Source organism: Anomaloglossus baeobatrachus, chromosome 7 (assembly GCF_048569485.1).
Source record: "Anomaloglossus baeobatrachus isolate aAnoBae1 chromosome 7, aAnoBae1.hap1, whole genome shotgun sequence".
Lineage (NCBI taxonomy): Eukaryota > Metazoa > Chordata > Amphibia > Anura > Aromobatidae > Anomaloglossus > Anomaloglossus baeobatrachus.
The window spans coordinates 96,897,125-96,921,626 of NC_134359.1; the positions used below are offsets into that span (position 1 = coordinate 96,897,125).

Sequence of the window (24,502 nt, forward strand, 5' to 3'; positions counted from 1 at the left end):
GCCAATTGCAGGTTATAGTCCCCTAAGCTGTCTATTAAAAACATTCAAAAGTAAAAAAAAGTTAAAAAAAATGAAAAAAAAAAAATAGTTCAAATCACTCCCCTTTTGCCCCATTGAAAATTAAGTTAATAAATTTAAAAAATACCCTTTTTTGTTATCGCTGCTTTGATTAACATGATCAGTAAACACTATGGACAAAAAAAGATTCAAGAACACTAAAATTAATTTTTTTTTGGCTACTGCAGTAGCACAAAAATGATGTAACAAGCGATCAAAACGTCATATCTATCCCAAAAGTGTATCGATAGAAACATTGTCTCGTCCTCCATAAAATGAACTATCACACAGCTCCATCAACTGAAAAATGAAAACGTTATGAGTTTTTGAAAATGGTGACATAACCCCCAAATTTAGTTTTTGCAAACTTCTGATTTTCTTTTCACTACTAAAATAACAACCGAAAACTGGACACGTTTGGTATCTCCGTAATCGTACTGATGAGGAGAATCATATTACGAGGTAATGTTTACCACAAAATGCACACCGTAAAAACAATTCAGAAAAAAATGTCAGAATTCATTTTTTTTTTCACAATTTCTACTGATTTGGATTTTTTTTGCTGTTTTACAAGACACTATGCGGTAGAATGAATGGCGTCATTCAAAATGACATCTTATGCCTTTGTGAACCGAAAAATAAAAACGTTATGGCTCTGGGAAGAAGGGGAGGAAAAAATTAAAGCGCAGGAGAGAAATTGACCTAATCGCAAAGGGGGGGAACCTCCGAATACTTACCTTATGCAAAAAAAAATGATTAAACTCTGATGGTCAAAACTGAGAAACAAAAAAAAACACTGGTGAAAATCTGATCTAAAATTTTGATGAAAAATGTGTATAAAGTCCAGCTCGCCATATTGCCAATCCCTTCTCGCTATGAAGCCCAGGATTCAGCCTCGCCGTAGCCAGCAAAGTCCAAAAATCCTGCTAACCATGGGTTCAATGTTGCTGTGTGTTGCACTATAATTGAATCAAATAAAAGAAAACTCGCGTGTTTGAGATGAATTTCTCCTTCATTTTTGGATTGATGAAAATCGGTATTTGTTTTTTATAGTAAGTATGAAAAATCAATAACATCTGAATGAGCCCTAAGATTAGTTAGTTCCACCGTTATAATAAGGTGCAACCATTTAGTAATAACAAAATAATTTGAGGCGAACTATGAGCTGCCATAGAAATTTCAGGCTTTTGTTGGAAAGTTGTTTTAAGGCTATGTGCGCACTTACCGGATTTTGCCGCGGATGTTTTGCGGTTTTGCCGCATGTTTCGCTGCAGAAAATGTTCATAACATCTCTGCAGTGAATCACCAGCAAAACCTATGGGCAAAAAAAATCCTGTGCGCACTAGGCGGAATTTGACAGCTGCATGTTTTGCTGCGGGATTCCCGCAGCAAAAACAATTGCATGTCAATTCTTTTCCGCACGTCGCTGCGGGATTTCACTACATTGACTCCAATGTTAATCGTGAAATCCCACAGGGAATAACGCAGGCAGCAAATTCTGTGCGGTTCACTGCGTTTTCCTGCGTTATTCCCGGTATTTCGCAGTTTACCTCCGGTAATGTACATCACCTGTCTGCGGTTTTGCAGGGAAGTGATGTCATTACAGGAAGAGGAAGCCGTGCAGAGAGTAAACACACACACAGATCACACTCACACAGACATCAGAGACATAGAACACAGACACATAGAACACACATAGAAAGCAAACGGAAATATAGAAAACAAAGAACGTGGGCTCCGCTGTATATTTACCTTCCAGCCGAGGTAAGCACACAGCGGCGGCCCGGTATTCTCAGGCTGGGGAGGGAGAGGGGCAGGGTTAATGTCCCCCGCCTCCCTCCCACCTCCCGCAGCCGAGAATATCAGCCGCAGCTGCCCCGGGACTGTCGCATGCATTATGCGGCAGCACCGGCATGTCCCCGGCTCTTCCTGCCGCCGTGTAGCAGTGGAGGTCAGGGTAATTCAAGGGGTTAATGGTGGTGGATCACCGCCATTAACTCCAGGCTTGATCATGGCAGCGTCTATGTGACAGCTGACATGATCAACCCGTAAGTAAAGTGAAAAAACACACACACCGAAAAATCCTTTATTTTAAATAAAACAAACAAGCCTCGTTCACCATTTTATTAACCCCTCCCGCACCAAAGCTCCGGCGTAATCCACAGCTCCGGCGTCCTGCACTGCTTACATCCAGCCGCGACTGTCACAGACACAGCGCTGAATGAATGCAGCAGACAGCAGAGGTAATTACCGGTCATTTCCCACGGCCGGTAATGTGAACTCACTGCCGACCGTGGGAAATGCAGTGATCTGTCCTCTATATGTCTATCTATCTATCTATCTATCTATCTATCCCTCTATCTATTCTTCTGTCTATCTATCTACTATCTCAGAATTAAATGACTTTTTTTTTTTTTTTTCAATGTGCTTTATTGCATTGAATGCAATATAGCACATCCCAACCCGCACGCGGCAAAACCGTGGCAATACCGCGAACAATACCGCGGTGAAACCGCGGCAAACCGCATGCGGTTTTCGGGTGCGGTTTGCCGTGGTTTTTTACCGCGGGTGCAGTAATCTTTGAGAGCATGCGGACTTTTCTCAAGAAAATTCCATTTCCCAGTGCGCACATAGCCTTAGGCCTCCTTCACACATACGTGTCCCCAGTACGTGTGATGTCCTTTTTCTCACATACCGTAGATACAGACACACGTGGACCCATTAAAATCAATGGGACAGAGCACATGTCCATATTTTCACATGGACCGTGTGTCCGTGTGCTCTACACGGCGTCATGTCCGTTTTCAGCCGGCAGCATAGGTGTCACACAGACCACACATTGATGTAATCAGTGTGACATGTACCGGAGAAAACACAGGTGACATAAAAATAAAGAATTTTTATACTTACCTGTCTCCGGCGCTGCTGTCTCTGCCTCAGCTGTTACGGTACTTCTGGATCCGCTCATTATGCTCATTACATATTCACCTAGAGAAAAAGACAGATGGCACTCCCAAAACTGCCATATGAATAGGTGCATAACTGAACATGACAAAAAATGACAAAAAAGAGACAGTTGCACTATGAAATGCTAAAGCATGAAAACCCATGACTGTAAGAATATAGATATGCATTACTGCTAAAGGAAATCTAAGAATAAATGAGATATTTAGCATACAAAAATGGCCATTTTTATATCTGCTCAGTAGACACGCCATGGCATATCTCATTTGCTGGGTTCCTACTCTGAACTGAAGCCTCTCTCTGGTTTTAAAAACCACCTGTGTATGGGCAAGTAGGAACCTGCTATAGTGAATAAAATTACCTGTGGCTAGTGGGGGAGGGGTGCACAGTCAGAAAACAATACTCCCATTAATCTAGACACAAAGACTGACGGCACTACCAAACATTTTTTTTTTGTCATGTTCAGTTATGCACCTGTTCACATTGCAATTTTGGGAATGCCTTTAGTCAGCCAACAGGAGGTTTTAAAACCCAGAGAGAGGCTTCAGTTCAGAGTAGGTACCCACTATACAAGATATGCCGTGACGTGGCTACTGGGCAGATATAAAAATGGCTGTATTTGTATGCGAAATATCTCAATTTTTTCTTAGATTTCCTTTAGCAGTAATACATTTCTATATTCTTACATTCATTGTTTTCATGCTTTAGCATTTCAGAGTGCAACTGTCATTTTTTTTTGTCATTGCATATTCACTTTCCTCAGCGCGGACCCGGAAGTAACAGCAGCGCGGTAGACAGGTAAGTATACCAGCTCATGGTGTCGTGTGCTATCCAGATGTCACACCGATAGCACAGGGAACCGCACATGTAGAACACACACATACGCACCTTCACCATGGACCGTGAAACACGTGTGTGTTTTACGTGGACGTGAGAAAGAGGCCTAAGGCTGAATAAAATGCAGTCTTAGAGAGAAGGAATGGAGTTAAGCACTGCGTACTAGACCTGCTCCATTTATCCATTCGGATGCAAGGTCTTCATAGACTCACTCATTTTCAGAGTTTCAGCGCGACCCAATGGTCATACCACCCCCACCACCCTCTGTAATATGGTACATACCTTATTCTATCGATATGGAATAACTTAAAGACTTTGTAAAACTCCTTTACTTCATCTAAGTTCCAAAAATGTGCAACTTTTCATCCAAAATGCACATTTTTGGGCCGTTTATGACGTTTCTGCTAAAAGCGAGAATAAACTCATAAATGTGGTCAATGTTCCTTCTAACCTGTAGTAGATTTACTACAGTACATTAGAAGAATAAACTCAGTGATACCCTTAAAGAGTAAACTTGCGAAATCTTGATATGTGCCAAGCTGGAATTCTTCGAGTCCGGAAATACCACATATCCCCAGACTCTAAATATTACAGGCAAATGGGACTAGCTTCTTCCTGATTGTAGATTTATGGAATCCATATTGTATATGTTTTACTTGAACAAGTCTGTGCAGGATAATGTGTGCACGCCGCCTGGAGCAGCCAAATAATGCTCACCCAGCACGAGAAATAGAATAGCGCACCAAAATACTGCTGCGGGGTGGAATAACACTGGATCATAACCTTAATTCCATGTTGGAGCAGCTGTATACGTCTCAGCTGTAGTTAGTTAAGTTGTCAGATCTGCTAAATCAGATTGATGATACAGATCAGACTTTCTAGCGAGATGCTCATGTGCCATCTGCCCTACCCCAGAGCCGCTTTCCAGAGCTGGCTATTTTAGGCGATGCCTCAGCAGGATGGACTCCGGGCTCCCACTATAAAACCCAGGTCTCTTCACTAGATTACACTTTTGATCCGGGGTCTAACTATTAATATATCTTTATATATAGTGCATGACCAGCAGGGAGAAGCCTGTGGACCTACAGCAATGCTGGAGAAGACATACATGATACTGACCGGTTACATAGCCGCCATGGTCCAGTACACTTTGTTGGTATTTTTTTTTATTTTACGACAATTTCTCTCGGTAAATCATCTTTGTTGTAGCCCATCCTGGACTCTGTATCTAGACAGGATTGCGGAATCACTAAGCAAACAAATGGTAACTTGGCTTTATTATTGGGGACAGAAGGCTTAGGGCATCTCAGTCCCTGACAGCAGCACCAGGTGACGCGACAGCTGAAAGACCCCGGCTTTGGACACGTGACAGTGGAAGAAAGGAGAGCTCTCCAGGGGCTCACTTATTCCCTGTATACGGTTTTTAACCCCATATTGGCCAAAGAGAATCACGCATGTATTTAAGATCTCTATACTTATAGTATACGTTATCTCAAATTCATAATAGAGTTAAAGGGGTATTCCCATCTCTAAGATCCTCTCCCAATATGTACTAGGTGTAATAACAATAATATTTGCTGATACCTCCAACTAGAAACTTAGTAAAGTTCTCCTGATTAGCTATGTCACTTACCTCATGTGCAGGGCATTGCAGCTTAGTAATCTGGCACGGTGGCTCAGTGGTTAGCATTGCAGTCTTGTAGCGCTGGGGTGCTGGGTTCAAATTCCACCAAAGACAATATCTGTAAGGAGTTTGTATGTTTTCCCTATGTTTGTGTGGGATTCCCACCACACTCCAAAGACATAGTGATTAGTGTTGAGCAGACCCAACTGTAAAAATCCGGATCCGCGCGGTTTCAGCGTCCGATCCGGCTCTGACCCGGACCCGGGAATCCGGCTGAACGATCCGGATTTGGGTTTTTTTGGGGTTTTTTTTCTCTCTCTCTCTTTCTCTCTCTTTCGCTTTCTCTCTCTCTCTTTCTCTCTCTTTCTCGTCCCCAGATTCCACTCCCCATTGACATATATGGGGCCGAACTCTGGATCGGATCCGGACTTCTTTTTCAACCCGCCGGGTAGCCGCCAAACCCGGATTTTTCACTATCCGCTCAACTCTAATGGTGATAGGTACCTTACATTGTGAGCCCCAATGGGGACAGTGTTGCTGATGTATGTAGAGCGCTGCAGAATATGTTAGCGCTATATAAATGAATAAATATTATTATTGTTATGACCACTCATATAGGGACAGTGATGGTAACCATGGACACCTAAGATACTGTAATACCCTGCACATGAGGTAAGTGACATAGCTTATCAGGAGAACTATACTACATTTCTAATTGGAGGTATTTGCTAAAAATATTATTATTACACCTACTATCTATTGGGATAGCATATTTAATATGGGAATAACCCTTTAAATAAAGTCAGCAGTAATAGTAACTGGTTAGTTATATGGTATTATTCCACCAAGGACAACATCTGCAAGGAGTTTGTATGTTTTCCCCATGTTTTCGGGGGTTTCCTCCACGTCTCCAGTTTCCTCCCACACTCCAAAGACATACTGTTACATTGTGAGTACCAATGGAGACAGTGATGATAATGTATATAAAGCGCTGCAAAATATGATGGCGCTATATAAGCAATGTATAATAAGTAAATCGAAAATTATCGGTGAGGGCCTATTGTCAGAACCTGTGAATCATTGTATTGGTTAGACCATCATTATCACAGCATAGTCCAGTATTTATACATTATACCCTCCGAAAGTATCCATAACAGCCTTCACTCACCTCTCGAGCGATCTGATTTAAAGCATGGTCCTCAGCAGACAGTTTTTCCCTGTTGGGGTGCCTTTTCCTTCCCGGGCCCTGGGTACCCATTCTTCTCTTCGAGGTTTCAGTGTTTGGAAAATTAGAAAGGATCAATCCAAATTCCACATGCAGCCTCCTCCAGGTAAAGCTTCAGCAAGAAAGCTGTCCACTATAGCGGTGGTAGCATTGCAGATGCTTCTGCTGGCCTCCCCCAGTTGTCTCACCACCTTTGGATGTCTATTTTTCCTATCTTCTAATGGTTCTACCTGCAGACTGTGTATGCGTCAGGGTATCCTGCTTAATTTTCCCTGGGATGTGAAATCCCAGCATATGCCCTGATGGAATTACTGCTACTTACACCAATGCGTGTCATCATACAGTGTACTTACAGCCTGCATACATGTGCCTGTGCCTCTCTTGTCCTTGCCTCAGTGTGTCCTCCACTGATCCTGCTGATGCTGAGTACTGTTGTATGCAGATACCTGCCTGTCATGTCTCCTAATTGCATCAAATATAAGCCCACTCTGGTTACATTACCCCTCTCACGCTACTGTTTCCAGATTGTAAAAGGAAATGGGTCAGATGTTCTTCCTCTCTGCAGGGTACTCCCCTCCTTTCTCTCCCTCCTCTTTCTCTCACCTCCTCATCCCTCTCCTCTCCCCCTAAGCTCTGCAGCTGACATCAGAGGGAGTGGATGAACAGACAGGGGGAGGACGGATGCACAATGCACACAATCTGACTTTATCCATTGGGCAGTTCATTGATTCGTTAGTTTTTTATGTACCGTATATAGAGACACACATGTGTCCAGAGACCTTGACGATCCTTCATCTCTGGGGTTCTGTCCTCTTGGTTTATGAGCCAATTCCAACTCGAAAGAATCCTGTTCAGAACACAATATAATATATTAATACACCATATTAACCTTCTCACGGCCTTCTGCTCGATCCCAATCCATGGCGACTTGATGGATGAACGCTCTGTAGAAAGATCAATCAAACATAGGTCAACCAGGGTCTTCTCTGTCATTATCTTGATAGTATCAAGCCATCGGGTGTCACGGTGTGTCACAGGTGACAGATAGCCATGTGGTTTCTGGCATAGGTCACAGCTTTTGGCTGCGCAACATGCTCCCTGACTTTCTATTGTTCCTGCTGTCAGTATTCATTGGTATAGGTAGTCTTCCTGGTGGATTTTCATCACCCTCCCTTTTGGACCCAGCAGGAGCTCGCCTTCCAACCAGCTGCTGATCATCAGCATTCCCTTGGTGCTTAAATACTCCCTCCTTCCCTGGACTGGTGCTGGGGATATTATTCAGTTCATTCTAGCTCTGGTTGCAAGCAGGTGGCTTGTACTCATCTGTACTATTGTTGTTCAAGCTTGCTGAACTCCTGCCTGTGTCATCTGTGAATACGTAGTTCATGCTTTTTCCTCATGTGTCCCCCTTGTGTCTTTATTTAGCATTTAGTGGAGTTGACAAAGAGCTCATCCCACCCATGCCCTATTGAGTGTCCAGCACTAAGGAGATACGTAGGGTCAGGTATCCGGCTCGGCGAATAGGTGTGGAACCTATTTAGGGTGGTGAGGGACCCCAGGGACAAGCAGTAGGTTTGGTCAGGGGTCACCATCTCCCCCTTCCCTAAACGCAGGGGTCCCCTTCTCTTACCTTTTGCTGCTAGCTTGGTACTTCCCCATACCTAACGTGACATTGGGAGGCTGCTTTTTCTCTTTGCCTTGTTCCTTCTATTTTTCCTTTTCTAGTGATGGATCTCTTCGTTTGATATGTCAAAAGTAGGCTAGTCTTAGCTTAAAGGGTACCTGTTAGGTTCAAAATGCACCCAGAACCACGAGCAGTTCTGGGTATATATTGCTAATCCCTGCCTAACCGTCCCTGTATACACCTAGCATAGATAAAGGGATCGTTAGAAAAAGTATTTTTAAAGATCTTTTATCTTATGCTAATGAGCGCGGGGACTAGTCTCAAGGGTTTTATATCCCCCGACTAGTCCGCCCTCTTAGCATGTTAGCACATCCACAGGGATGTACTAACATGCTATGCAATTCAGCATCACCACCAGTGACACACGTACTGGTGTTTGCTGTGACCGCTCTTCTGTATGCCCGGGCTCTTCCGGTCATGCGCAGTAGACCTCTGGGAAGCTGGTATGTGTACACCCAGCTTCATACTGCGCATGACCGTCACCCTCCTTTTACTCTGATGACAACTTTACACCCCTTGACAGTTTCTCAAGAAAGTTCATCAGGTATTAATCTGCAGTGGTTTTCCACCAGTCTTATAGGAATTCCGAGAGATGCATTGTTAAAATGGTTGAAAAAAAGACAAATATCCATCAAATTCAACTGAGGGATAGGAAAGAATAAAGGAAGGAGCACATGCACAACCACAATGCATGATCCCATCTGTCCCAGAAGAGATAATCTTTCCTTTCTTGTCCCAATTGTTAAGCACTTGTTGGCTGCTTTGCCTTTACTCTGTGTCCAACTCATCCTAAACCATCTCAATTGGGTTGAGGTCAGGTTATTGTGGACACCATATCATGTGAGGCAGCTCTCCATCCCTGCCCTTCTTGGTCATATAGCCCTCACATAGCCTCAAGATGTGTTTTGGGTCATTGTCTCACAAAGAGCAAACCTTCACTGTGGCAATGCACATGAAGAAGCCATCTACTCACTTGTTCTGCATATGACAGATGTGACGCCCCTGAACTAGTCAGGGTGTCACAGGGTACTGCACCCTCTTTATCTTTTGGTGCAGGACTCAACCCTCATGGTTCTGGGATCCTAACTTTTGGTATTGCTCCATCAGCATACAAATCCTAGTCACACCTCACACCACACCCTGTCAGGCACACCAGTGGGTGGTCTAGCTGGAAAAGGGCCACCCGCCTAGTGGTCAGGCAGACTGGTGGGAGGGAGGAAGTCAGAGAGAGGAAGTGGAGAGCAAAGCTTAGAGAGAAGTAGCTCCCAAAGAGTGAGGAGCTGGGAGTTGGAGCTCCCTAGGGACTTTTGGCTAGGTCGGAGACGGTGGTCTGGGACAGGAGGAGTCGGAAACCCGGTCTCAGGGTACTAGAGAAAGGTGCCAGGCTTAGTTTTGGGGAACGGCGGGCACCGGAGTACCTAGTAACTGAACCGGACCAAGCACGGTGGGGTACTGGACCCTAGATCAGGGAGTAGCTTTACGCAACCTGATAATTAACCTGTGGAGGATAGTTTCTTTATGGACTTTTCCCAAGAGCTCAGAGATCGAAGGTATCAACACAACAAGGGGGATAGGGCTTTCCAGCTTATGCGGCCCACTGAAATCCCAAGTGTCAGCCATCGAGAGCACAGCTTCACTGTTTAATAGTGGGGAGCGGGACCCCTACAGCTTCAAGCATAGGGGTCACAACGGACACTCCAGTGCATGGAGGCAAGGTACAGACCATCAGCAATACCAAAGGGAGCGGACTCCTGGCCGAGCTCTCCTGAAGTGGCAGCGGCACCTAGAGACTTGGTTTACCTTTGTGTCAGAGTCTGCTTTGCGGTCGCAGCACTTCCAACACCGCCTAAGTGAGTATTCTGTCCTCCCCTGCTTCCAATCTGCACCACGCTCCCCACCACCTCCACCATCCAGAGTCCCGGGGCCTCCCCTACCCGTGGAGGGAACGTTATCTGGCTGCCCCACTCCATCTCCCCCGGGTACTCCCATCGGCAGCGGTGGTACTCCCCTTATCGCGAACCACGGGTGGCGTCACAAACACTTATCCCCTGTAAATATCCCATTTTCATTTAAAGTGGCCGCGAGCCCCCGGGTCCGGAGACCCTCGAGCCACAGCAGCAACCCCTGAATTCCAGGGGCGGCACACAAACACTTGGCAAGTGACGGGAATAAAAAATCTCAAGTGTTTATTTATCAGACCACATACAAATTTTCACTGATCTAATGTCCAGCAAGTCAAAATAAGTCTCTTATTTGTGGTCCACAGCAGAGGCTTCTCGGCAACAATTTGACCATAAAGGCTTACTTCTCGCAGTCTCTTCTGGACAGATGATGGTGAAATGTGTCTGCTATTTGATGTCTATACATCAGTTATGAGGGCTGTTATCTGAGGTGCTGTCAATTTGTGTTTTTCTGAGGATGATGAACTTATCCCCTGCAGCACAGATTGGTCTTCCTTGCCTGGTATGGTCCTCGTCAGAGCTAGTTTAAATCTAGCAATTTACTAGTTATCATAGTTTTTAAGGTTGAAGGTAGACATAAAGGGTTTTCCCATGAACAAAGTTCATTTTAATCTATAGATCTTGCAATAATAATAAATTCCACAATTGTATGTGTTTAAAGGCCGCTTTACACGCAACGATATCGCTAACGCGATGTCGTTGGGGGCACGGAATTCATGAAGCACATCCGGCCTCGTTAGTGACGTTGTTGCGTGTGAAGCGCACGAACGACCGTTTACGAGCAAATTTTCTTACCTTATCGTTGATCATTGACACGATGTCCATTTCCCAAATATTGTTGCTGTAGCAGGACGCAGGTTGTTTGTCGTTCCTGCGGCAGCACACATCGCTATGCGTGACACCGCAGGAACGAGGAACAACCTCGTACCTGCGGTCGCCCGTAATGAGGAAGGAAGGAGGCGGGCGGAATGTTTGTTCCACTCATCTCTGCACCACCGCTTCTATTTGGCGGCCGCTTAGTGACGTCGTTGTGACACCGAATGAATCGCCCCCTTAGAAAGGAGGCGGTTCGCCGGTCACAGCGATGTCGGTAGGCAGGTAAGCAGTGTAACGTGTCTGAGCGATGTTGTGCGCCACGGGCAGCCATTTGCCCGTGACGCACAACCGACGGGGGCGGGTATGCACGCTAGCGATATCGATAGCGATATTGCTGCGTGTAAAGCGGCCTTAAGAAAATGTTCTGAGATAATCTTATAAAGGTGTCTCTGCTATGTACTGTGATATGGCCGTGTCTGACCGTACAGGGACATGGTCTGATCATACGGCCGGGGAGGAAGTGAAAAAGTATACAGATATTACAGCATGGGATAGCAAATTATTCTTTCTTTGAGGTAAAACATCTTTTAAATACAGACAGACATGAAAATGTTTTACCTCACGAAAAGAAACAGCTATGATTCTGTGCTGTAATGTCTTTACACTTTTTTTGTGTCCTTCCCTGCAGAGAATATGTGGTATAATCAGGCCTTGTTCCTGTGTATGGAGGTGGATTGTTACTGTTGCATTCCTTTCCTTGAAGACACCAAACGCATTGTTGTATTGTCATGTAGTGTGATGTGAATTGTGTTTTGCGTCTATGGTAAATATTGTGATATGTGAACTGTGATGTATTGGAATATGTTCCTGTATAATGTACAGCAAGGATTTACTGTATGTTGTAATGTATATTACATAACACATGTATATGTAGTTACCAGACTATAGGATAAGTAATAGTTATGTATTGAGACTAGCCCACAATGGGTGGAGTTAGCTGTTAGGGAAAGAGACGGTTCCTTCTATCTAAGGTTGCATGCAGTGAGTGACTTGTGGTGGAAGAAGGCGAGAGGAGATCGGAGTTAAAATAGCCTGATCCTGAAGTGTTAACTGAGAGAACGCTGAGGCTAGAGACTGCCCTTCCTTCAAACACACTGGCCCCAGACAGAAGGGTCCTGAGGAGGGTTCTTTAGTGGTAATGGGTCAGAATAGATTAAGATGTGAGCAAATTTAGCTTTCCCGGGGCGGAGTCTCTCCAAGCATCTGAAAGCACAAGGTTCTACTATGGCACTACTGGTTATCCCCTGCCTTCACCCTCTAAGAGGAGAAAAGACATGGATTCCAGTACCTTTGTGAGCATAATGCTGTACTCTGGCCCTAGTGGCACAACCCCCTCCTGACCTCATCATCTACAAAAATGACCTATCAAGTAAAGATTTGTTGTTAAAACTGAATTTGTGGTCTGCTTGTGAAAGCGAGTCATCTTCTAGTTCTGGCCAGTCGATGCCAATGGCGACATGTGGTCTATTCGTGCATGCAATCCAGACGATACCCAGCAAGGACCATCTCTCGTATGTAGCATGCCAGGAAGTCAATCCATCACCCATGACTGCCACCCAGTGCAACACTACACTTGGCATAGTCGGCATAATTTTGACTTGCCGACGTAAGATCCTAGGATTGCTGGTAAGGCCTACATTACGTTGAAGACAGCAACCGCTGTATTGTTGAAGATGGCAATAAGCATAGGCTCTAAGATTGTGGATGGTAGCACAGGTCAAAAAGAAAACTTTGCCCATCATGGGTGTTGGAGAAGCAGAAGGGCTCAAAGATCTGACTAGCCCGTGAGAAGCTACACCCATCAGATAGAGGGCTACACCTGGAAATGCAAACCTATGTCGACAAGTGTCTGCTCCTGTTGGATGAAGTTGAAGGAGAAAGTCTGCTCGTTACAGATTGTCAACAAGGTCCGAGCAAAGAGCAGGAGAAAACAAGATGGCTAATTGGAAAAGACCCTACCCTGTTGGAGTAGGAGCTGTACAACTGGTCACCTAGGGGCACGCGGGACGACGTCCTTTTGTGGGAGAAAGTCAGAGAAGAAAGAGGGAGATATGTCTGAACAGACATCCTTTAAAGAGTGCATTGAGTTCTGGTACGGATTACTCAAGGCAGAAGGACCAGGACAAAGTGGGTGGTGGAGTCTTATGGCCCTTATGGAGGAGGAGGTGCAATCGGGTGTCTTGGCGGAGAAGGTTGTCTGGTCACCTGAGTGCAAGTCATAAGCTGAGGCCTATACCCCCGCTCGGCCTCTGGGTCATTGACTGGCCAAACTGCTTAAAGCCCTGCTGGTTCACTATCCAGCAGGTTCTCCGTCTACATCAGCAAGGGCCTCACCCTCTGCCCAAACCCCATAGGAGGTTTTTTTTTTAACATGGGTACATGCCTAAGATGGCTTTTTTGTGCTAATTAATACAATTAGACACATCATTATAAAATTAGTAACATTTTCTTGACATGATTTGTTCTCAATTAGTTTAATTTCCTATTTATGTGTTGACATTGTGATGAGCCTGTGATTAGTTTATCGTATATGGATATCCTATCCTCACAAGCAGGGGCATTACTAACAATCAAGGGTTTCTTAGAAGTTTTACCCCTGCAATAGTTTAAATTGTTTATGATGGAAGAAGCATTTGTATAGTGTTTAATTGCTATACAAATGCTTCTTCCATCATAAACAATTTAAACTATTTCAGGGGTAAAACTTCTAATAAACCCTTGATTGTTAGTCATGCCCTTGCTTGTGAGGACAGGATATCCATTTACGATAAAACTACGGTAATTACAGGCTCATCACAATGTCAACAAATAAATAGGAAATGCAACTATTTGAGAACAAATCATGTCAGGAAAATGTTACTAATTTTACATGTCATACATAGTGTGATACACTCTTCTATGATTTAAGTAATGATATTCCGAACTGCGTACGTGGTATTGAAGACCGCACTGTACGTTATGTGTGCACATGGATTTTCAATAACGTATTGAACCAAGGAAAACGACGGGGTACCATTTTTTTCTGCTGATCTCTTTGTCTGCTCAGGCTGTTGTACACCAAAGATGCAAGTGATGTCGGTGTGATGACTGATTAGCCCCCTTCACATGTCTGTGATTCCGGTATGTATGATGTCCGTTTTCCGTATGTATGATGTATATATGATGTCTGTATCGGTTTGCATACACATCCTTGTTTTTTCACAGACATGTGCTCCACACGTAAACAAGTCAGTTTTTCTCCGGTAGCACAGGTGTCACATGGACCGCACACTCATGTGATCTGTGTGACACATACTGGAGAAAATATGTGTCTTTGAAATAAAATTATTTTCTATAGTCACCTGTCTCCAGCGCTGCTTTCTTCGGCGCTGCTGTCACTTGCTTTCAGGCATGCTCATTATGCTCATGAATATTCACTACACAACAGACCCGGAAGCAGCAGCATCGGTGACAGCAGAACTGGAGACAGCAGCACTGGGAACAGGTGAGTAAAACGTTCCCGCACTGTGTGCTATCATGGATAGTACACTGAGAACACACGTGTGCCAAAATCACGGCACACAGATGGCCATATGCACCTTCAACGCAGTCCGTGCAAATCATGTGTTTTGCACGAATGTTTGAAATAGGCCTTACATGACATAAGTAGCCGTGTGGTGGCCACGTGCATCCAAAATATACACCTTCACGATGGGCCAAATCCCTGAATACATTTGCATGTACGCCTGGGGTCACAGCAGGTATTAATCATTTGCAGGATGATTTACTCTTTCCTATGTTACAGAATTGAAATGTATCTGTAAAAATCAGATGCCTTACTGTGGCATTCGTTTGTTTTATCTTTGCACCCATAGACTTCAATGGGTGAGTCTCATCCAATTTCTGGAGGAAAATCAAGCATATTGCAATTTTTTTCACACGTGGAGTATGGCAGTAAAACAAAATCATTCATCTGCACTGCCCCATTAAATAACATTGGTCCAAGTGCTGTAAGGTTTTTTCAGGGGTAGTACTATGCTCTGCAATAGGTGGAAACATGGAACCCGAAAGGATTCAGTCCTTACACATTAGACAAACATCAGCTGAGTAGTGTAAAAAGTACAGTACACCTGCAATTTCTTGGTGCCGCCCTCTTTGGACTTTGTACCTGTCATACCTTGGAGAATTCTTACTCTGAACCATCAGCTATTCCACCACACAATGGACTGAGGGCAGCAGGTCATTGTCACAGGTGAGCTGACAATCCGTACGAGTCCGGTCTTCTTTTATTGCTTCAACAAAGGCATTTAACAGTAAAGGTGTGCCTCAATGCTGGAAAAATAACGGCAGACAGCTGTCATATTGAGGCATTAGTCTTCTGTTCTCAGTTTACTAGATTTTAATATATGCAAACTAACTGTAAACATGTGTTAAATGGGTTCTAAATGTGTATGAATGCCATTCATGTTAGCACATGCAATATAATCAAACATTTACATAAGGTGCATTACGGTCAGGTGCACACACTGTGTTTTTGGTGCATTTTTTTGGTGCAGATTTGTCACATATCTGCATGTCTATCCTTATGCCAGTGAAGTCTATGTGAATTCTGAAGTATTGTCAACATGTTGCTTATTTTTTACAGATTTTTTGCAGATTTGGTGCAGAAAGCAATCTGCAGCATGTCAATTCTTGGTGCGTTATTGCCTGAGTTGTCAACACTTCCACCCATTGACTTCATTATGGAAAAACGCATGCAAAAAACGCATCAAAAACGCACCGCCAGAAGATGCAGAATTGGTGCAGAAAATTTCTGCACCAAATACTGAACGTGCGCGAATAGCCTTACACAGGCTGATGATCAGCCACTATTTATTTCCCAGTGAGCACGTGCACAATAATCAGCTTGTATGTATTTAACCTCATCTTCTTGGTTGGAGTTACATGGCTCCCTAGACCCTATCACAGGTCCTGTTGAAGCCCACCCGTGCGCAAAACAGTCGTCGTCCAAAATGCTGTCTGTCAGCCTGCACCTATATCCATGAATTGTGTCAGACAAATGGTGCCGGACTCTGCTGTTCATATATTTGATATACCAAGATAATGGCCGGGCCTCACCAGACAGAGAAGAAGATGGTATATGGACTTCCCCAACCATAGAGGAAATGCAGACTAAAATTTAAAAAATGTCTCATTATCATTTTTTTTTATACATGTGAACATTATAATAGGTAATAAAAGGGACTGGGCTGCATATGATCACTGTGAAAAGTGCCTCCACAGCTATGCCTCACCAATTAATAGCTGACGCCTCACTGTTGAGACCACCCTTATAGTTTTAGGCCCATTTCACACGCCAGTGAAAAACACTGATGTTCTTCACTGACGTGTAAAACACGCACATGTCCCTCCGTGTTCCATGATTCACGGCACGCGTGGGTTGTCCATGTGCAATCCGTGATTGCACATGGATATTACTCACCTGCCTTCACTGCTGCTGTCCATGGTGCTGATCTCCTCGGGTCTGCAGCGTCCGCCCACCGCTCTCAGCAGCTACTTCCTGGTCGGCTATTCCTACTCTCATGAATATTCATGAGCCAGGCAGGAGCTGCAGAGACCAAAGGCTGCACAGCGAATCGCAGGCAAGGTAAGTTGAAAATATTTAATATGTCCGTGATTTTCTGGTACGTGTTTCACGGATCACACACGGATCACACCATAGTGTGGTCCGTGGGTCATCAGTAATGCCAGAAAAAAACTGACTTGTCTCCGTGCAGAATCACGGCCACGGGTGTACGCTGCACGGAGACACGTTCAGTGAAAAATGATGTATGAGCAGACCCATTGATTAGAATGGGTCTGCGTATGTCAGTGATTCTGGTTCGTATAAAAAAGCACATATGTACCAGAATCACTGACGTGTGAAAGGGGCCTTAGAAGCACTGGAATATACGTAGCTGGAGGGGGAGGAGACAGCAGCACCTTCAACCAAAAATGAGACAGGAGGTGTGTCTCCGACTACAGGCCACTTTACACACAGCGACATCGCTAGCGATGTCGCTGGTGAAAGCACCCGCCCCCGTCGGTTGTGCGTCACGGGCAAATCGCTGCCCATGGCGCACAACATCGTTAGTCCCCGTCACACGGACTTACCTGCCTAGCGACGTCGCTGTGGCTGGCGAACAGCCTCCTTTCTAAGGGGGAGGTTCGTGCGGCGTCACAGCGGCGTCACTAATAGGCCACCCAATAGAAGCGGAGGGGCAGAGATGAGCGGCCGGAATATCCCGCCCACCTATATATATATATATATATATATATATATATATATATATAATATATATATATGTATGTATATATATATATATATATATATATACATAGGTTTGTTGGAAAATATTCAGTATAAGGGCTCCCTCCCACTTGCGTATAGTATAGTCAAGAGCAACGCGAGAAAAATAGAATTGCATGTTATTCAATGAGGCAGAGCAGATTTGCGATTTTACCTACAGCTGTAATCGGCCCGAGGAATAAAATCTCGGCATGCTTTGAGTGGCTCATATATGGGCTAAGACTCGCCAATGCAAGTCAATGGGTGCGAGAAAAAAAAACGCACGTCACACGGCCCATCCTAGTAGCATCCATTTTTTACGGATACATTACCACTGTAAATGGCCCTGTAAAGTATTATAGAATAATATTTGCTGAGAAAAAATTGCATTACATATGCACACTCGTATAGCACTCGCATTACATATGGAATACCAAGCGGATTTCTCTAGACCAACATTTCTGGATGAAAATAGAACCAATTTTTTTATATGCACGTGAGCGAGTCGTAACTTGTATTTTATTTATTGAAATCCCTGGTGTTTCTAAACATGAGTCCAGTGGGCGGTCCTACTGGTGATTATCATCTATCTCTGAATGTTCAGAGGACCGCCCACTGGACTCATGTATAGAAACTTCAATGAATAAAGTTTTACTGAAACTTTTCCCACAAAAATGAATATCAGTCTGACCAGCTCCTCCTGCTCTATATCATCCTGCCTTCAGATCAGATGCCATTTTCAACATGCCAGGTTCCCTTTAGGCTTATACTGTATACTGTACTATTTAGTGTTTCCAACTGTGTTTTTCCTGTGTCATGTTATAGGGATGGACCTGGCACTGGAGTCAATCTCGGAGAGACATGCCTTCAAACTGGTGTTACTGGGGAGCACTGATGTGGGAAAATCGAGCCTGGTTCTCAGGTATATAAGAGATGATTTTCGGGAAACTGTCTCTACTACAGGATGTAAGTTATCCCAATATATGCCAATTTTAAAGACCATTTTAAAAACGGCCATTATTGATCTCATATTATCCCCCCTTCTATGCTGAGTATTCTTTATTAATGAAAATTAACAGAAGCCCATGACATGAGTATAATTGAATATAATACAGTATGGGCGTATGTGCTATCAAAAAAATAACAACATGCAAATATTAGGACCTAGGGACAATTGCTAGATCAAGAGATAGAAGGCGAAAAAAAATATGACCTGACACCCATATAACAAAGCAGTGAAAAATCTTTATTATAAATGGTACAGATGAAAAGTGTTTTGCACAGGCAAATATACAGTAGTAGAATATACATAATATAGTATACCCCAATAAGCAGCAACCAACCACAATTTAAACTACATTGAGTGGATATACACAAAAGAGATCAAAAGACTGTGTAATTGTTCCCTATAATTAGGGGCAGATATCAACAAGGAGACCAGTGAGCTCACTTATGTACGATCCAAGAGATGTATGGTGCTTACAGGAATGGTGTCCGCCCCAACGCACGTTTCGGCTAGGAAGCCTTAGTCACAGGTACCACTTTAGTAAAAAATATTCTAATAGCCACACTAAGGGGCTGAAAATCAGTGATCAAACCTGTATGATTAAACAGGAGCCCAAGGGGTACAGTCATATGAAAAAGTTTGGGCATCCTTATTAATGTTAACTTTTTTTCTTTTTAACAACTTGGGTTTTTCCAACAGCTATTTCAGTTTCATATATCTAATAACTGATGGACTGAGTAATATTTCTGGATTGAAATGAAGTTTATTGTACGAACAGAAAATGTGCAATCCGCATTTAAACAAAATTTGACCTCTGCAAAAGTATGGGCACCCTTATCAATTTCTTGATTTGAACACTCCTTGCTACTTCTGTGCATGACTGCCAGTGGCCACACTACTTATAAGGATGCCTATTGCAGATTTTATATTAATCGGTGCCGTGCTCCACTGATTTTCTGTGCCCTTCATAATCATAAATACATGTGGGAAAATAAGGAAGGTATCACATTCACTCCTCACAAAAAGTTAGGGATATTTGGCTTTCAGGTGAAATTTCAGGATGATCCTAAAATGCCCTCTAACTTTTTCAGGTGAAGTTAATGTGATCTTCTCTAAACTTTTGAATGCGCATGTCCAACTGTTCAATGTTTCACTACTTTTTGCACAACTTAAGGCCCCGTTACACGCTACGATTTATCTGACGATATGTCATGGGGGTCATGGTTTTCGTGACGCACTTCTGTCGTCGTTAGCGACGTCGTTGCGTGTGACACCTACGAACGACTCCGAACGAACTTAAAACTAGCGAAAATCATTGATCGCTGACACGTCGTTCATTTTCAAAATATTATTCATCGTTTCGAACGCAGCAGACATATTGTTACGTTTGACACCCTGCCAATGACGAACAACTTCGTTAGTGCGTCCGTCATCAGCAACGTGGGCGTGTCGTTACGAGCAATGCTCCACGCCTCCTCCACTCTGATTGGTGTCATGCCAGGGTGTATGCTATGGACAATTATATGCCTCTGACGTTGCCGGAATCGTTGGGAGGAATGCTGTGTGACGGTGTCCACACGACCGCCTTGGTCAAACAATATATCGCTGAACGATGTAGCGTCGTTTGTTAGATGTGTACGTGTGACCGCTACAAAACGACCTATGAGCGATCTCGGTAAATCGTAGCAACGATCTGGGCGTGTCACATCGCTAAGGAGATTGCTAGCAATATCGTTGCGTGTAAAGCTGCCTTTGATGTTCTCTTAATGGTAAAATTCACAACAGGTTTTTGATCCATGAATCGGCCAATACATTTCGGGGTTCAATTAGAATTGATATTCAAACAGTCCTCCTCATCATACTGTTCACATTTTGACATCATGAGACCAAGACAATGTCACAAAGTGTCATCAGCAGGTTGCAACAGAGATAGAGAGAAAGACTGGAAGTGTCACAGAAAGGCATAGAAGTGGACATCCTTTGGCCAAATCCTAAGATGATGACCATTTCATTGTGAACAATGGCCTTTGGGACCGGATGATGAATACCACACAACCCTAGGCACATGTAAGGGAGGTGAGAGGCACCCAAGTGTCACGTCAGATCATTCAAAACTGTTTACATCAGCATGGTCTATGTGCTGACGATCTGCAAGGCTACCTGATCACACCACTAGGCACAGGTGTCATCGTCTTGGAGGATGAGGGACTTGTGGGTCTCAGTGCTGTTCACTGATGAAAGTCTATTCATGCGATGCAGAAATGGCCACCAGCAATGTTGGAGACAATAAAGAGAGCGCTATACATCAGCCACTGTTGTCATCAGATGAGCCTTTGGTGGTGGTGGTGTTACAGTGTAGGCAGGTTTGTCTAGTCAATACAGAACTTCTAGAAGAGAAAGATGCCATGACTCGGCAGACAATAACGCCACCAGTTCAGTTTTAACAACAGAATTTTACTTAATGGTTCATCTTCACCCACACACAAACTTTTACATCTTCCAGTACATTTCAGTTCTACAGAGCATATTCAGACACATCCTCAGTTACCTCTGGGTTGCTTCCAATCTTACTGGTTCTGTGAGTCCCAGTACAACCCAGCTCAATGCTACAGTGCAATTCATGACCGTTACTTTCACTTTTTCACCGCTCTGTTCTTTTTTCTTCTCGTAGAGATAGGGGTCAGGGGGTTTTGCTCACACACCAGTCCATCTCTTTGAGGCTTGAAGCCTTGCTGTTGAAGTTCCATACTGTCAACTGTCCCAGTCGAGGGTGCAACAGGTGTGACGCCCTGGGCAAGCCAGGGGTCACAGGTCATTGCACCACCACACCCTACATCCCAGTTAGGAACACCAAAGCTACTAAAATCCTTGTTGCCTTCCTCCAGGGGCTGATGTTCACACCAGGGGGTGGGCCAGGCAGTTGGCTCCGCCCACCGAGGAGTTCAGAGCCCTGGAGGCAGGAGGAACCAGGCAGTCAGCTCAGGGAAGAGCTTGAGTCAAGAGATGGAAGTGGAAGTTCAAAGTAGAAGGAAGTGGTAGAGGAGCTAAGTGAAAGTGAAGTGGTAGTAGAGCAAAGAAGAAAGGAGTAAAAGTGAGCGTAGAAAGACCTGAAGTTGGTCCGGCTAAGTGCAGGACAGTGTCAGCAAGGTCAGCAACAGCGGTGATCGTCTGGAGGGGGACTGCTCGGAGGTTGCTGGAAGGACCGCGGACGGGTATTGGCCCGGCGGTCTGGAGCAGTATACGAAGGACAGTCAGCACCAGGGCAGGGGCCTCTCGGACCCCGGCAAGGCTAGGAGTTTCCATAATTTGCCAAATCCGTCAGTGAAGGGGAATTCGATCCCCCAACAACCAAGTCCCGACTGAAGGCAAAAGTCCAACCATTAAGGAGGAACACCGCCATCGCCAGGGCACCAGTTCCTCGGGGCCAGCGTCTGCGGGCAAAGCAGGGCTCCTCCGGCCCATATCCAAGCCGGGGAGCGGGTTACCGGTGGGAACCCATCGCTACCAACACAGAAACACTAGGTGCAGGTCAAAGGGACATCACCGTTACCTACTGGGAGTGCAAGTGCAGCCGTCCGTGGGAACCGTCTTTCCAGCCGTGTGGTTTACCGTAAAACTGGGCCAACGTCTCAGACTGAGTGAGTACCACAGTGCCGCAAGGCACCGCGCTGCCCCCGCGTCCCTGCGCCCACCAAGCCCTGCATCTCCCAACTCATCACTGGGCCCCGGGATCACCAACCCCTACCCACGGAGGGGCAACACAACAACTGGCTGCTCCATACCATCCTTCCTGGGATCCCCATACAGAGCAGCGGTGGTGCAAACAAATCACCACAACCGTGGGTGGCGTCACGGACAATAAACCATCCCCACACCCAAACCCCCTTTCACTCACGGGCGAGGAGCGCCGCTAGAGTCCCCGGGATCCGGCTCATCGCTCGAGCCACCGAGCAGCAGCAGGCCACAGCAGCCGCGGCGACCGGACCCGAGCAGCAGAGGGAAAGCACGGCGTCCCCTCCTCCGCCCGCGACAACTTGGCGTCACGAACAGTATCTTACCGCTCTGCCGTTAGGTAGAGGTGCGCCTTGTAACCGCCGTAGGTATCCGGCTGAAAATTTCCAGAAGTCGCCATCTTTGGCGCGAAATGTTCCCGCTCGAGCGTCTTCTCGAGTAGCAGAGGCGCGAAGGCCAAAACTCCGCCCCAATAAAGGAGGGGCCGAAAAGAAGCTAAGGGGGATGGAAACAAGATGTCTGCGCCCGACGGAGCCGCTGGAGGAGCGGTGGTCGCAGCCGCAGTGGCACCCGCGGATGGGAATGGGCCTGCCCAGGTCCCGGCCGCACTGGCGGGAGGTGCCGCGGCCCCCGCGCTCGCTCAGGTCATGCCGTTCTCCTTGCCCTATGCGCCCGGAGCTGCCTGGCCACCGCAGTATGACGGGAAACCGGATGCCTTACAGGCCTTCCGGAAAAAGCTTAACCCGTTGCTAGAACTGTACCCCCTGACTGATAAGCAACGTGCAGCGATAGTGCTAGGCCAGTTAACCGGTGCGGCTGAGCAGGAAGCGGAGACCTGGGCCGAGGGGGACCGGCTCTCTGTAGCCACCATCTTTGAGAAGCTACAGACTGCCTTTGAGACCCGGACTGAAGCTGAACTGAGGATGCAGTTTTACCAGTGCCGGCAACGGGCTGTGGATAGCATTCGGGACTATGCTTTACGTCTGCAAACCGCCCTCCGCACACTGAAGCGGGTGAACCCTATTAATGAGGCGGATAGCAACAAGATGTTAGTAGAGCAATTTGCGCAGGGGATGAGGTCCCCTGAAGATCATAAACAACTCCGGCTGTGGGCCCTGGAACACCCTGATGTGGACTTTGCTGTGTTAAAGGAACGGGCCATTAAAGCACTACAGCCCCCAGCCTCAGAAGCCCTGGAGCCAGCCCCGTGGCCCATCGAGACAGCTCCCGTGGTGGTGGCCCCTGCCCTACCAACCTCTCCAACACCTGCAGCCCCAAGCAGCACTATGGAGGAACTGGCAGCCCAGGTCCGTCGCATGGACGGAGACCTCGCCAAGATTCTTGCTGCACTCCAACCGTTGACCAGATCTCAGCCTTCAGCACCGATACAGCTTGCCGACAGCCCTGAAGATGTCCCCTGGATGCAGCGGAGAAGTAATAGCAACCCGCGGGGCAGGCCTCCCATCTGCTACAAGTGCCGTAAGCCTGGGCATTACATCCGAGAGTGGCCGTTAAACGAGCAACCCCTGGGGCCCCGGGCCAACCCTCAGGAGTAGAACCCCGTGGCCCCCCGGACTGGCGGGACCGGTATATCGGGGCCCGACCCATCATTCCCATGGTTGTGGACGGCATACCGGTGATGGCTCTCTTGGACACTGGATCCCAGGTAACTACCATACCTTATACGTTGTACCAGCGGTATTGGGGGATAGACGAGCTGGCACCCCCAGATACTAGTATAACGCTAATTGCTGCCAATGGACTCCCATTGACCCAAGTGGGGTATAAACAGGTGGCTATGACGGTAGGGCAAGCTGAACTGCAACACCAGGGTATGATTGTGATCATGAATGAACCCAGTGATCATAACCCGAAGATAGTGCTAGGAACCAATGTGATGGAGCACTGTATGAGTGATGTGTTGGCCCTACTGCAGCAGCTGGCCGCCACGGCGGCGGGGAGCCGACAGAGAGCTGTGCAGCGAGAGATCCGAGCCTTGGTGTACCGCCAGCATGTAAACTCAACAGGAGGAGAGATTGGTGGAGTGAGAGTGATGGATGTGGCCCCGTTGCTTGTGCCCCCTAGGAGTGAGATGATGATCTGGTGTAGAGCAGCGGTAGGGCCTCAGGGGCGTGACTACCCTGCCATGATGGAGCCCATACCCTCTGAACACTGGCCCACGGTAATGGCCGCCCGAGGGGTGGTAGACGTGAAGAAGGGGAGAGTGCC

The 24,502-nt window shown here is 45.9% G+C and overlaps 2 protein-coding genes across 17 annotated transcripts in view; one reads left to right on the forward strand and one right to left on the reverse strand.

The window, feature by feature from the left end:
- Positions 1-7,337, reverse strand: part of LRRFIP1 (LRR binding FLII interacting protein 1) — a 193,995-nt gene extending 186,658 nt beyond the window's left edge. For 7 of the 14 annotated variants that reach the window (XM_075317509.1, XM_075317507.1, XM_075317506.1 and 4 more), the window contains exon 1: positions 6,651-7,335. In XM_075317509.1, the coding sequence (XP_075173624.1) occupies positions 6,651-6,740 (90 nt within the window). In that variant the 5' untranslated portion in view covers positions 6,741-7,335. Of the gene's footprint in view, positions 1-6,650 lie in introns of all 14 variants that reach the window. The other 7 variants (XM_075317502.1, XM_075317498.1, XM_075317499.1 and 4 more) reach the window with 4 other exon arrangements.
- RAB17 (RAB17, member RAS oncogene family) overlaps positions 1-24,502 on the forward strand; it is a 133,913-nt gene that overhangs the window by 60,137 nt on the left and 49,274 nt on the right. The window contains exons 1-2 of one of the 3 annotated variants that reach the window (XM_075317513.1): positions 4,955-5,014; positions 18,361-18,501. In XM_075317513.1, coding sequence (XP_075173628.1) covers positions 18,363-18,501 — 139 coding nt within the window. In that variant the 5' untranslated portion in view covers positions 4,955-5,014; positions 18,361-18,362. Of the gene's footprint in view, positions 1-4,954; positions 5,015-15,408; positions 15,460-18,360; positions 18,502-24,502 lie in introns of those variants that run through there. The other 2 variants (XM_075317512.1, XM_075317514.1) reach the window with 2 other exon arrangements.